The sequence below is a fragment of the Carlito syrichta genome, unplaced genomic scaffold (genome assembly GCF_000164805.1).
Source record: "Carlito syrichta isolate Samal-C Ts95f unplaced genomic scaffold, Tarsius_syrichta-2.0.1 Scaffold314595, whole genome shotgun sequence".
NCBI lineage: Eukaryota > Metazoa > Chordata > Mammalia > Primates > Tarsiidae > Carlito > Carlito syrichta.
Genome location: NW_007258691.1, coordinates 1,278,521 through 1,294,297, shown reverse-complemented (window position 1 = coordinate 1,294,297; position 15,777 = coordinate 1,278,521). Strand labels below are relative to the sequence as shown.

The 15,777-nt window shown below is 38.8% G+C and overlaps 1 protein-coding gene across 1 annotated transcript in view; it reads left to right on the top strand.

The window, feature by feature from the left end:
* The window catches only part of LOC103274178 (vomeronasal type-2 receptor 1-like), a 28,709-nt gene extending 17,137 nt beyond the window's left edge, over window positions 1-11,572 (top strand). The window contains 3 exon segments of the mRNA XM_008071640.1: window positions 2,726-2,953; window positions 8,560-8,683; window positions 10,590-11,572. Of these exon segments, the coding sequence (XP_008069831.1) occupies window positions 2,726-2,953; window positions 8,560-8,683; window positions 10,590-11,572 (1,335 nt within the window).
* Window positions 11,573-15,777: the final 4,205 nt, after the last annotated feature.

Genomic DNA, 15,777 nt, shown 5'->3' with positions numbered 1-15,777 from the left:
GAGAGCCCAGCGCATACTTTAGACTGGGCTGCATCTTTTAGGCCAGTTTTAACTACAATAATGTAAGGTTTCAAATTATTTTAAAATAGGTCATGCTAACGTCAAAGAATCATGTTAGTTCAAGCATGACCAATCATAATATTTTAAGGTTTAATAAGATACAGTTAATTTTACAAATTTCATTGTCTCTATTTCCTACTGTTGTAATTTTAGAGAACAAGAGCAACAACTCAATTGGTTTAAAGCATGATTTAACCGCACCCCTTGGTTTACTACACTAATTTCCACCATAGTTGGCCCTTTAGTTGTTTTAATTCTCCTACTTATTTTCGGGCCTTGCATCATCAACAAGCTTGTAGCCTTTGTTAAAAATCAAGTCAGCACTGTTCAACTCATGGTACTCAAGCACCAGTGCCAACCGCTTGGTACTCATCCTTGGTGTCTCAACTCTCCTACCCATTTTCAGAATGGTCTTAAAAAAAAAAACCTATGTAGACCCATGATTGGGTCTTATCTATAGGTCCCTCTGAGAGGGGGGAATGAGAGACCCAAGAGATTAAAAAAAAAAAAAACACTCTAAGAGAACTATTACTATATGAATTCCTACCCCACGTTCACTGTATTTGTTTGCAGTGTTTGTACTTAGAATTTTGTTAAGTTTAATTTTTGTTTGTCTCATAAAATAACCGATTGCTTCCGCCACTGCTGCTAGCAGTATGTGAATGTCAAGTAATAAACCCCTCCCTTTGCTTAGCCTGCCTGCTGACATTCCACTCTGCTCATTTAGCAGCTCCCCCATCAATCACAGGTAGCTGAGCAGACCAGATCAACCCCAAGTGCCCCCGTACCCATTAGGAGAAATTACCCTATCATGTAAAAACAAGTTTAAAGTTCTTTCCCCTCCCTCTGTAATGATATATAAAAACTGTTTGCCATGCTGGATCGCGGCTCTCGTCCCTGAAGCTGCTGCTTCGGGCATGAGCCCAGACTCGAGCCTGAATAAAGACCCTTGTGTGTTTGCATCAGAGCTGGCTCTTTGTTGGTCTCTCGGATTCTGAAATTTGGGTTTAACACTTTTCTGGGTTTGGGCCAAAGAACCCACAGAGCCTCACCCCACCTGGTAACACTACTATGACACACAAACCCTATGTGATCTCTAATCTCCCTTCCTTCTCTCCCCTGAGCTTACCTGTTCCATCCACCCAGGCTCTTTGGCTGTCCCTTGAACCCTCTGGGCATAATTCTGCCTCAAGGCCTTTGAAAACTTACCTTCTGATGAACTTTTGTGCTTCCTTCTGTCTTTGGTAACATATCACCTTCTACGTCACATATACCTAATCATCTGATTTAAAACTGTGGCTTCCATGGTGCCCCCATTTTCCTCTCATGGGCTTCCTACTCTTCCTTCTGCTCTACTTTATCTTTTTTCCATAGCCTTTATCTCTTTCTAGTAGATGAGTTTAAAAAATAGAAACAAAATTAAATTTGAGAATTTATTTTATTTAATCCAACATACCTCAAATAGTATTTTAACATGTAATTATTATCATTATAATGCTGATGAAAGATGCCAAACTCTAAAACATTTAAGATGGTTTATTCTGGGACAAATGTGAGTGACCTAGGCCTGTGGCATCTGTCCCCAGGAGGTCCTGAGAATGTGTGCCTGCTGTGGTTGAAACCATAACCCAATACAGGTGAGATTTATATTAGTTTGGCCCAGAAAGAGAGGACATTTCCAAATGGGGCCCTCAGGTTGTGGGTGGATTCAAATATTTTTTTGACTGACAATTAGTCAGCTAGTTACCTAAGGAATTTTAGAGCAGTAAAGGATATGGGGCAGTTTGAAAACAATAAGGGAGCCAAGTTTCTTGATATGTAGATGAAGCTTTATGGATGGTGGCAGGCTTCAGAGAGTTACCTTGAAAGGTAACTGGAATCACCAAAAGACAGTTTTACAGGGTCATACAAATTCTTTGATTTTTCCTTCTTTATCTGTTATGTGATGTTATGCCAGATCCTGATTGGAAAGGAAATTACATTAAAAGTTGGGAGTTTAGCCGGGCTTGGTGGCTCAGTCTGTAATCCCGCGCTTTGGGAGGCTGAAGTGAGTGGATTGCCTGAGCCCACGGGTTCGAGACCTGCCTGGGCAACTTGGCGAGACCTCATCTCTACAATAAATCAAAATGAGCCGGGTATGGTAGTGCGCACCTGTTGTTCCAGCTACTTGGAAGGCTGAGGCGGAAGGATCGCCGGAGCCCAGCAGGTCAAGGCTGCGGTGGCTGGGAGCGGCCACTGCATTCCAGTCTGGGCGACAATGTGAGACTCCAACTCAAAAAAAATAAAAAATAAAGTTGGGAATTTGGCAAGGTAAAGAAAAAAGGTGAGAGTTTAGTCATCAGTAATATAATATAATTAATATAAATAATATAAAGTGTGAAATTAATGAGATAGCAAACATTCTTTTTTGTGAACTAAGTCTTTACAATCCAGTGTATATTGTACACTTACAGCATATCTTAATTTGGCCAAGCAACTTTCAAGTTTCATGGCCAAATGTGGCTAGAGGTTGTAATAGACGACAATGATGTAGAAGAAGTGGGAAAAATTCCATCCCATGAATTAGATATGAGTCCAAATGATTTTCGTTATAAAATTCTGTTTTCTGTACACATTTTTTTACAAATTGCTTTTTTTCCTGTTGTTTTTTCCCCTTGTTTTCTAGCTAATGTACTATTTGAAGACACTTACATTTACAACCCATGATGGAAGGAGAGTGGAGATTGATGAAAATGGAGATGTGACTGGACACTATGATATTCTAAATTGGCAATTAGATGATAATGGAAATATTGCCTTTGTGAAGGTTGGAGAGTATACATTCACAAATTCTAAGCATGAACTTGTGATTCCAAGAAATGCGACAATATTTTGGAACACTGAATCATCAGAGGTTAGTTATTCTGACATCTTATTTTGTTTATCTATATAGAGAATTGCATTTCTATATCATTTCAGGAATTTAAGGAAATACCTAGAGTTGGCCATTTCCAAATGAGTGTATGTATGGTACATATGCATAGATTCAGATCTTTTAGTTTTGGAATATTTTCTTGGATGATAGTTTTAAATATTAGTTTTATTATTTTGTTTTTCTTCTTCAAGTACTCCAATCATACTTATGTTTTACCTCATTTGTCTGTCTTTCATTTTATCTCATTTTTAATTGCTCTGATTCGTTTCTGGCCTTTATTCAAAGACACCGATTAAATTTTCATTCAAATATCTTCTTTTTTTGAATGCCTTGCAACTTTTATCTCAGTTTCTGAAATAATGTTGTCTTTTTCTTTTCTGAGTAAAATTTACAAATTTATAATATAATTTGTGGTAGGAAACACTGGTTACCAGTATGGTATATGTATGGATGCACATACATGGCCATAAACTTTAATATACCATTGACAAAAATCCTATATTAGGATATTATATGAGAAACAAGATGAATTTCATATATTTCAAAATTATTTTCAAAGTATTTTTCCAAAATTGTTCTGGGAGGTAGAAGAGGTAAGCTTGGAGAATTAGATGTGTTGGATAGAAAGTGCTTATATCAGATAAAAAACAAGTATTTTTTAATCATTATTGCTATTTTTATTATTTATTAATCATTATTACTTAATTATTATTTTTACCTTTCTTCTCTTATCAGGAGGGATGCTCATTGCAGGATAGCAGATCTTATTTTATAAGGGAAGTGGTTGGTGAGCTAGAGACTGGTCTCCTTGGCACACAGTGTAAATATAACACCTAGAGAAGTGTTGGGGAAAGTTGAACAAAAACCCTCTCACTTCCCAGAGGTTAAGAAGAAACTCCAGCTAGTTGTATTAGCTCATGCCTGTAATCCTAGCACATTGGGAGGCTGAGGCGGGAGGATCGCTTGAGGCCAGGAATTTGAGACCAACTAGGGCAACTTAATAAGATCTTGTCTTTACAAAAAATGAGAAAGTTAGCCAGGTGTGGAGGTGCACACCTGTAGTTCTAGTTACTTGAAAGGCTAAGGCAGGAAGATTGCTTGAGCCCAGGAGTTCGTGACTGCCTTGAACCATGATCATGCCACTGCACTCCAGCCTAGTAGATGGAGCAAGACTCTATCTTTATAAAAATAAAAATTGAAATTAAAAAAGAGGAAATCCTATTACTTTCCAGACAGCTGAACTTTTTACCTTCAGCAAAATCTTTAGTTCAGGAAAGTCGCATTATAGAGCTTTTGATAATTTAGTGTTTCTTTCAGGGTGACCTATAGAGTACAGTAAAATGATAGGATGACAGAAAAGCATTGGCAAGTTAATCTCCCATGTAAATCTCAGAATGGAGGAACCAGAAGAGTGAGAGAGATGAAAGCAGTGTCAGTATAGTCAGAAGATGCTTTTTCTTTGCTGACGTGGGTCTTTCTTTTGGAGGGAAGGGGTGTTTTTTTATCTTATATATTATTCATGCATCTTCCCTCTTGACCTCAAGTCTAAGATCCCTAAGTAGTCTTCCAAATCAGGCTGGGAAAGCAGCTATAAATAAATGACAAGGAACTGAAGATTTGTGAGTTCCTGTGCTGTGCCAGGCATTTATGAGAGCTTGATCTGTCAGTCAGTCTACTCCTTTCTGCTTTCTGTGGTTAGTGATAAACATCGATAGATAAACGCATACTCACAGAACATGCACGTGAGCACGCACACAACACACACACACACACACACACACACACACACACACACACACACAAGTTTCTCCTTTTCTTGGCTATCCTTAACTAGCACTTGAATACATTATGGCTGGATGTAAAAATAGTAGCTTGTCAGTGTTTGCCACTGTAGGGGCCAAAGTTCTCTGTCACATTTTCTTTCTTTTACCTAGAGCTGTTCTGTTCATACAGTAGCGTCTAGCCACAGGCAGCTTTAAATATGTAAAATAACTAAAATGAAATAAAATGTAAAATTCAGCTCCTTAGTTACATTAGCAGCATTTTAAGTTCTAAGTGGTTACATGTAGTTAGGACCCATACAGAACAGCACAGATATAGAACATTTCTGTCACTGCAGAAACCATCTTCTGTGGCTCACCATTCTCTGCCTGAATGGGGCTTGAGGTTCCACTTTTGTCTTCCTTTTGCTGGGTATATAGTAGTACTCAATATACAATTTAACATGGAAAAAAGGGAAGATGCTATTGTTTACATATACAAAATTCATAGAATACTTGCTCTATTAAGGACTGATAGAAAAATAGGCTGAGCATTGCGGCTCACAACTGTAATCCCAGCACTTTGGGAGACTGAGGTGAGAAGATTTCTTGAGCTCAGGAGTTTGAGACCAGCCTGAGCAACATAGGGAGATCTTGTCTCTACCAAAAAAAAAAAAAAGGATTAGCTGGTTGTGCTGACACATGCCAGAGGTCCCAACTACCCAGGAGGCTGAGGTGGAAGGATTGCCGGAGCCCAGGAGAGTTCAAGGCTGCTGTGAGTCATGATTGTGCCATTACACTTCTGTCTGGGTGACAGAGTGAGACTCTGACGCAAAAGAAAAAAGAAAAAGAAAAAAAATAGAATGATGGAAAAAGAATATACAAGGAGATTTCTATTTTGATAGTGCTTCAGTAGAGTATAATAATTTTATTTATTTTTCTTCTGTATTAAAATGGGATTCTATTTGTGTAACGAAATTGCTTCAAACATAATTCAGTACATATTTACTAAACAACTACAATGAGTCCAACACTAGGTTACCACGGCAAGAAAAGGCCACCGCCCTCAAAGAACCAATAATCTAATTCATTAACTAACTGAGCAAATATTTACTGAGAACAATAACATATACACATGAACTGAGGCTACATCAGTATACAGAATAGAACAAATCACTATCTAACGGAGCTAATATTTCAGTGGGAGAAAATAGGCAACCAACAAGATAAAGAGAGACATTGCATAGTATCTGAAAGAGGATGTTACGGATAAGCCAATAGCAGGTCCTGAGGCAGGGAGTGCTGAGGGAGTGTTGCACTCAAGTTTCATAGAGTGTGGTCAGGGAAAGCCTCACCGGGTTGACATTCCAATGAAAATTTAAAAGGAAGTGAATTCATGCATTGGCTAGGGGGAATCTATTTCTGGCAGAAGGAACACACACTTCTGAACCCTGAGTCTGAGGTGTGCTTGGCACTTTGGGAGAACAGTAAAGAGGTCACTGCAGTTGGAAAGGGTGAAAGAGAGGGAGAGTAGGGAAGAAGGAAAGAGAGGACAGAGGTCAGATCATGCATGCAAGGCCCTGAGTAAGAAGGGAAGCCATGAAGTCTTGGCGGAGGCTAGTCATGATCTGACTTAGAGGGCCAGAGGCTCATTCTGTTGGCCATATTGTAAACAGACTAAGGAAAGAAGGCACAAGACCAGAACAAAGAAAACGGTTTGAAGACCGTGGAACCATCCAAAATAATGAAGTTAGCTTGGAGCAGGATGAATGTGATGAATATGGCAACAAGTCATTTTCTTATGGGTAGAAGATGCTGGGCTTGCTGATAAATTGGACATGGAAGTATCTTGCATCAGACAATTAGAGGACACTATAAGGAATGATTTAAGTCATAATGGTAAACTGAATCTGGTGGTTGGTGGGAAGATGGGCCTGAGTAGCAGAGAGGGTTCTTACAGGCAAGTAATAGGATATAAAGTTGGAGCTGATGGATGAGTTGGAATTGAGTAATTTGGGAAAAGGAATAGAATTGATGAGAGTAGTTTAAGACATGATAAATTTGAGGTGATGGTGGGATCTCAAAGTAGGAACATGTTGGAAGTTTTGAGTATGGAATTAGAGGCCAAGGTTTGGGAGTTCTTCTGTAGAGATGCTGGTTGACAATAAGAAAATGAATGACTAATTTTACATCCAGAGACAAAAGCAGAGGATCAAGGATCAAACCCGAGAAAATGCCCACACTGATGAGGAAGGTGGAGATAGGATCAAGAAAAGACATAAAAGAACCCAAGAAAGCAAAGGGAGCTGCATTTCAAGGAGAAGTTGATCAAGAGTGTCAAGTATTGAAGAAAGCTGAAGGAGAATGAGGCTAGAGGAGAAGCTTTACAGACATGGTGAGAAGAGTTTTAGTGAAGTGAGTGGGTTGCAAGCCAGATCCAGAAGTTGGAAAGGGAAGGGATTCTTAGAAACAAAACCAAAAGGCATCAGCTCACTGTTCATGGTAATTTTCCAAAAAAAGGAATATGGAGTGTTCTTTCCAGAAGCTTGGGTCAGGAGAGAGGAATTCTAGTTCATTTTATGGTGAGTTTCTTGTTTATCTTTTAGGATTTGAGAATGCCTGTCTTTCTTTCCTATAATAACTACTTTTCAAAGTGCAGTTAAAATATGATGTTACATATACATACAAAGCCAATAAGAAGCTATTCTACTCTTATATATATACTTCTGTAATGTTACATACCATAACCTAACTCAGAGTTTTTTTTTTTTTTTTGAGTTGGAGTCTCACTCTGTTGCCCAGGCTGGAGTGCAGTGGCACACTTACAGTCACCCCAGTGTCGACCTGCTGGGCTCTGGCGATCCTTCTGCTTCAGCCTTCCAAGGAGCCGGAACTACAGGCACACACTACCATGCCTAGCTAATTTTTAATTAATTGTAGAGACGAGTTCTCGCCAAGTTGCCAGGGCTGGTCTTAAACTGTGGGCTCAGGCAATCCACTCGCTTTGGCCTCCCAAAGTGCTGTGATTACAGGCTGAGCCCCAAGCCTGGCCAGAGATTTTTAATATTTTCTATCTAATTCCAATTTACCTTGAAAAATTCAACATATGAAAATTCTGATTTTCAAAATAAATAGGAATGTGATTATTCACTTTCCAAAATGGTTTTTGCTAAGGGGAAAAACATTTGATCTCCCTTCTAAATAGAAAACTTCCCACTAGATTAAGATACAAACCAATCTACAACATTGCACTTCTTCTGGGCTTCAAGGTACGCATCCAAGTAGAATGTAAAAGGAGGCCTGTGCTTACTATTGGGATTTCTAAATGTATTTAAAAAGAAAATCCTCCAGTGTTGTGTCTTGTCTGCTTTCCCTTTTGCCCTCCCAATTTTTCCAATAGAACAGATCTTTCATTTTTTTCTTCTACTGACCCATCATGACGCATTTTTGACTTTAAGACCTTGCTGAGAAAAAATATTTTTTAGGTTCCCAAGATGATTCCTGGGGATCACAGGTCCTCCACATGTAGGAACACAAATGGTCCCATCTCCAGAGTCCCATGGAAATGGAGCCTGGTCTGGATCCCCAAGGTTAGAAAGAGAGGTAGTGTTGCATTTCTAGAATCTACCACAAGAATGTCTTTTAGCAAAATTCCTCTCTAACCTTCCTATATTGATACTCTCTTTGTCTGTTGGCCTCACCTAGGTATCCTGGGTTTCCCAGGATATGACAGAGCTTCTGTGGAAATTCAAATGGGAAATTTCTCCTTCTCAGACTAGTAGAGACAAGGGTTTTGTTACGTTATATTCTATTTGTCTCTGCTAGCTTCCCCATTCAGTGTGTACTGATGTGTGTCCTCCCGGGACCCGAAAGGGAATTCGTCATGGGGAACCAATGTGTTGCTTTAACTGCATCCCATGTGCTGATGGACATGTGTCATGGGAACCAGGTAGAGATGGTCATTTTTTTCATTACTATTGAGATGGAATTATATTAAATATGTGTTGACAAAGAGGGCCTCAGTCACCTTCCTTATAAATAAGGGTGAGCAACTTATTATAAATCATTATAAAATCATTGTAATCCCTCAAATTAGTGGATGTTCTATGTCTGAAAAACCACCATAGTATTGGGTTTAAAGCTGTAGCAGTTTTTTTTATTATAATCAATATTTTTTATTATGATATTGTGGGGTACAGTTAAAGGTTAGGTATACAAATATGTTTCATTCAGGCACCCTTGTTGATAAGAGGTGCTGTAGCAGTTTTAAAGCTGCTACAATTTAGAAAAGACTTACAAACTTGAAGCTAATAGAGGAAAATGCAAAATGAAATATATAAAATGTGACATGTGTATTGAAATTCATATGAATAATAATTGGAATACTATGCATTCGTAAAAAGTATTTAAAATTATTTCAGTTTCTGAAATAGATGAAACATTTCTTATGTTCATAATTGGGAAAAAAGGTGATTTACAGGTCTATGTTTTGCTGAATTATTTCCAAGTAGAGGTACTCAATTCCATTTGGAACTGTAATATCTAGAGTCCCATCCCTAAAGACAATTAGCTGAAGGTTGTAAGTACTGCAAGTTAGTAAGACAGATGAATTTCGTAACCACTGCTCTAAGAGTTCTTCACTACAGCCTGCTAAATTGCTGCTCTTGATAACCAGAGTTGTAGTTGGGTCTAGTGTGCTGTCATGTGAAGCATGTTGGAACAGGTTTATTTTTAACTCTACCTTCTGTTAGAGATAACACAAGTTGTACTTGTCTTTTGTCAAATGGCCCTCAATAGCAATTCATGGGGGGCACATAACAACACAAAGGGCGCTTGGTCCTAAACCCTGGGGAAGTGACCTGTTGAAGGCAGGTCCATATACATATACATTATTTATGTACCCAATCCTGACTAGTACCCCACATCATTATAATACAATAAAGTAAAAAGACAAAATTTTTTTTATGTTTGTAAAAAAAATTTTACAAACATAAAATGTTCCCCAAATGGAAAACAAGCATGATGTAACCTAAACAACTTCCCCATGTGGCCCAATGTTTCTGCAGAGTTGCATCCTAAGAAGTCCAGTCTAGCAACGAGAAATGATGGAAAGGGAATTATAATCTTTACCTGCATCTTTCAAAGAACATGAAAGAGTTCTATGTTATAATCTACTGTAAACTCATCTCAAATAGCATTTTCTCTGTTAGATAGTCTCCCTTTGAGCCTCCACCCGGCCAAATGCCCTGAACCTTTCTCAGCCTCAGGCACCGTGGCATCGCTTTTGCTTCCCTTCTTATCCTCAGTTCTTCTAACTGTTCCTCAGATCTGCATCTGGAGGGTGAGGAGAGGAGAAACTGAGTGGGCCAACACAACATTCTCCTCTGTGGGGGTGACATTGAATGAAAGACTAAAAGCATTCATATTTTAATCAATCATAACCCTGTCACAATCCTCTTTATTATTTTATCTCAGCAGTTTTAATTGTCTCGTATATATATATATATTTTCTCACTTGTGGATTATTCTCAGGTTTATGGGATACACACGACCCTTCTCAACTAGACAATTTAAGTAGAAAGAAAGAAGCATGTTACCAGAAAAGACCAATGCAGGAAAGGCTGACACGGAGAAGAGTGTCAATTTCCAAAATTGAAAATAAATCTCAATTTGTAATATCACCTGCACACTCTAAGGCCATTTTATCACCACTCCTTCTGAGATATGATAAATATTCTATATAAAGGGATTTTCAGCAAGTTCCTATTCTAGGCATCTGTCTGTTCTAGGCTATTCACAATAGAAGAGGACAATTGGATTTCCTTGCAATTCATTCTCCATTCTTTGTTTGATAGGTCAAAGGAAGTGTGAATGATGTGGTGAAGACTACTGGTCGAACACACAAAAGAGCAAGTGTGTGCTTAAGGAAGTGGAATTCCTTGCCTACGATGAGGCCTTAGGAATCACGCTCATTATTCTCTCCATCTCTGGGGCCCTTGGGGTCTTGGCAGTCACAACTGTGTATGCGATGTACAGGCACACTCCCCTGGTGAACGCCAATGACCGGGACCTGAGCTTTCTTATTCTGATTTCTCTTACCATCACGCTGCTGTCATCCATGCTTTTCATTGGCAAGCCATATGGCTGGTCCTGCATGGCCCGCCAGGTCACCCTGGCCCTGGGCTTTTCTCTTTGCCTATCTTGCATCCTCGGAAAGGCTATTTCACTGTTTTTAGCCTACAGAATTTCCAAATCCAAAACCCGACTTACATCCATGCGCCCCCTTTACCGGAAAATCATTGTACTGATTTCTGTTCTAGTTGAGAGTGGCATATGCACAGTCTACCTGGTATTAGAACCTCCAAAAGTATACAAGAACATGGAATCTCAAAATATAAAGATCATTCTGGAATGCAGTGAAGGTTCCATAGAGTGTTTGTGCTTGATGTTTGGGATTGATGCCTTCTTGGCCTTGCTGTGCTTTCTTACGACCTTTGTGGCACGCCAGTTGCCGGATAATTACTATGAGGGAAAATGCATCACCTTTGGGATGCTGGTCTTTTTCATTGTCTGGATTTCTTTTGTTCCTGCTTATTTAAGCACCAAAGGCAAATTCAAAGTGGCTGTGGAGATTTTTGCAATCTTGTCATCCAGCTATGGTTTGTTAGGTTGTATTTTTGTTACTAAGTGCTTCATTATTTTGCTGAGGCCACAGAGGAACACCAACAAAACTGTTGGTGGAAGAGTCTCCACCACAGACAAGAGTATCCAACTGACTTCAGCTTCCGGGTGCAGTGAGCTTCCCAAAAACACGGCATCAACTATTCTGGATGACTAGAGTTGTGAATGACATGTGTCTTCAAAGCTGCAGTGGCGACATGGCACAATGGTCCCTTTGAGGTTGGTCCTGTAGCACCTGCAGGATACCCTGGGGATAATACTGAGAATTTGGGTTCTGGTCTTAGCATGAAGTATGAAATCTCATACTGTAAGACATCATTTCACATGAATTAGAATAACTTTTACTATATAAACTATAGACTATTTCTTTCAAACATTTCAAGATACTTTGGTATAAAAAAATATATAGTAGAGGATATATAGGCACAAGTTACTTAAATTGATAGATAAATGATTTGACTCTTGAAAGTTTTTTTTTTTTTTTTTGAGTTGGGGTCTCACTCTGTTGCCCAGACTGGAGTGCAGTGGCCGCTCCCGGCCACCGTAGCCTCGACCTGCTGGGCTCCGGTGATCCTTCCGCCTCAGCCTTCCAAGTAGCCGGAATTATAGGCATACACTACCACGCCTGGCTGATGTTTTGATTTATTGTAGAGATGAGGTCTTGCTGCCCAGGTGGGTCTCGAACCCGCGGGCTCAGGCAATCAATCCACTCACCTCAGCCTCCCAAAGACGCAGGATTACAGGCTGAGCCATCGAGCCCGGCTTGTTTTTGTTCTTATGTCGTGGGTGTCTAATCTAGAAATTTACATTAGACAAAGTCACCTAGTGGGGACCACGAGAGACATTTTATTCTACATATTCCTCTGAAATAGACAGCTTTTCTCTGATGAAGGTTAAGAATTACAATTTGCAAATTATTTCATGGAGAAGGGGATTTAGAAGAGAATTTGTTCCAAAGGACTCTGTGGCATTCAGATGTTGAAGGAATCGAGATATCAACACAACTATTTTTTCTTGAACACATATGGGAGTAGACACATTTCTCCCAGAGAGAAGGCAAGATTTTTAATATATTCTTGTATACAGGTTTTCCTGGAAAAGAATAAGTGGCAAAGTATCTGAGTTTTAAAGCATCCCTCTGCTTTAAAAATAAAAACGAAGGGAATTAGGATGTTGGCAAAGCAGTTATTAAGTAAGATTATATAGTGAAGATGTGGATGGTCCAAAAAAGGGCAAATGTTTACCTAGAGCAGGTATTAGAATGCAAGATTTTTGAGGATAAATTGAGCAATAGATACTTGCTCTTTGCTTATGTACTTAACTACAATTTACTTTTCATGTGGAAATGATATAAAAAGATTCTCAATTCTCAATCTTCTTCTAGATATAAAATTTTAAAAATTACCTATGTATATATTTATGTGCATATGAATATTTGTGGAAAAAGAGAATTTGTAGAAATGCTGATAGACCAAAAATGCATGTGCATATTTAACTCCAAAAGTCCAACAGGATCAGAAACAGCTCTCTCTTCAAAAGAACTTAATGATGTTTGTGGATCTCAGTGAAGCAGGCTGGGCAGAGATTCATGCGGGCTTGTGGGAGCAGAAAGTGAAACTGTGAGGACTAATTTAGCAGGACAAGTCTGTTGGGAACTTATTGAATGATTTTTTTTTTTTTGTAATGATCATTCTGCTTCACCCTGAATGGAATGGGGGGAAGGGGAAAATGATTATTCCAGATCAAAGGAAATGAACTTCCTGTAATTTAAGTAGTAAGCTTATATCAAGATTCAGCAAAGCTCAAAAGTGACTGCATTTTTTGGAAAGCCAGTGGTAGTCCATGACTTTCTGGGCAAACATCTGTTCACCCATCATCTCACAACGTGTCTCCAGGGCTTTGCACCATAGCCCTTAGAACCATTAGAGGAGAAGCCTCCATCACAGCATGGAGAATGAGGAGACTGCTTTGTTTGGCCCTTCATTCAACCCAGGGAAGTACTGTGGAAAAGAGAATGGTTTGTCAAAGTTTAGAGCAATAGGAAAATGCGAATCTGTGAGTTAATTTCTTTTTTAGTTGTACATACAACTTGAGAATTTTCAATGATCCATCTTGAGATTTTAAACAAAAACTGAAAGATGGTTCATGTCCAGTGACTTGATTTACTTTTATATTAAAACTATTTCAACCACAGTGTAATCCACTTCTTTTCTGAGATGATGATTATTAAACACATGGTCTCTAAAAAGACAATTCCAGAATTCTATCTGAGTAATATCAATGACTCCAGTATCTCCTTTATACAGTATGGCTCAGTAACACTGTCTTATCAGACATATTCTTTGCAGTTATTTTTCTGATCAGCAATAGGTTTGAGAAATTAGAGAAAATAAATGGCATTAAAAACAAAATATTAATTGAACCTTCGTGTTTAATGTTAATGTTTACTTATGTAACTTGACAATCTTAAAATATAATTTTTATCTAAATTATTACTTGTTGATCTGGTACATAGGCATTGTTATAGAAACTGGCTTATGGCAGCTAAAATGAATAATATATGATTATCAAAGGATAATAGTCTAATTTGTAGTATTGTTTTATTCTTTGTAATTCATCACTTAAGTAAAATATTTCTCATAAATTAAAAGATATTTTCTCTTTGGATGAAGCATCATTTACAAATTATTTCTAGGTTGGGGGCGGTGGTTCATGCCCAGTACTTTGAGAGGCTGAGGTGGGGGGATCACTTGAGCCCAGGAGTTTGAGATCAACCTGAACCATAGAGCGAAATTTCATCTCTACAAAGGAAAAAAAAAAAATAGCTGGGAGTGGTGGCGCATGCCTGTAGTCCCAGTTACTCAGGAGGCTGAGGCAGAAGGGTTGTCTGAGCCTAGGAGGTCAAGGCTGCAGTGAACTATAATTGTGCCACTGCACTCCAGCCTAGGTGACAGAGTGAGGCCCTACATACTGGGCCTTGGGTAATCACTCAGAATTGGTTTCAGGGTGCTGCACCAAAATTATGAGGCTGCTGCTTGGGGAGTTGCATAAACATTAATTGTTTAAAACAACAACAACAACAAAATGCAAAACAGCACTTTACTCAGGGCTGACATGCACACATATAGGACTGAGCACTTTTGGTAAAAGAAATGGTTATCAGGGCTGCTCAATCCCACACTTTTAGATGAATTCCTTGCTCTAAGGCAAGGGAAATTCCCCATGGAAGGTGAATATATTATCAAGAAGGGTAAAATATTCTAATTGCCAGATTAATCTCCTTAAAACACAGCTCTGATCTCATCTCTTCCCAGCTCATCCACTCCCAGGGGCTCTCTCTTATCTGTAGCATGAATCTAGTTGCCGTAGTCTGACATTCAAGACTTTGCAAACTATTTACCATTTTCTATTTTCAACAGTCGTCACCTGCCATCTTCCTGTCCACATTCTTTAAACACAATCCAGTTGCACTACTACAATTCCTGGAAGCCACCTCCTGTTTTATTGATTCCACATTGTTTGCACTGTTTCCTTTTTCTCTGAAGCTCTAATAGGCCTCCCTCCCACCCCCCTCCCTCCATCTTTCCCTTCCTCCTTCCTTTCCTAAGGGCTTTATGTGCATCAAACTGAGAGTTTGAAGATGTACAAAGACAAGGCATTGTCCCCTACCCTGCTTGCCATCTTTTGGGGTGACAGTTCATAAATTGACAATTATCCTATGATGTGATACACCTGTGATCGCGGTATCATAGAGGCAGGGCAGGATGAGTTAGGGCCAAGGAAGGCTTCCTGGGTGAGTTAACACTTGAACACATGCCTGAAGGATGTGAAGGACCTAGCCATGTGAAAGGAAGATTAATTAAGGCATGTATTCCACATAGCCTAGTGCTTGGAGGAGGGTAAGTGCCAGCTTCCCTTCCTTTCAAAAAAAAAAAAATACTGTAGGACTTTATCTGTGCCTCTTTTATGTCAATGGCCACTTTTTGTCCTCTACTAGTAGCCTCTGCCTCTATATTATACATTATTTTGTGAAGAGAACTTAAAATCTATCACTTATTATCTATTTATGTTTCTATCATCTGTCTATCTTTGCAGACTTTTCATCTAGAATGTACTTTGCATTTAATTGGCACCCAATTTTTAAATTATTTCTTTATTATTTATTTACTTATTAGGTTTTTTTAAAAAAAATCTTGGAGTGTCTTTATCTTTTTTTTTTTCTTAAAAAAATATTTTAATACCATTTGGGGATACAACTTGTTTTTGATCTAGGTTTTAAGTTACCCACCACCCCACCTGTGCACATTGTATCCAATAGGTGATTTTTTGTGTCCCTCCACACCTCCCCCTTCCCAATTTTTT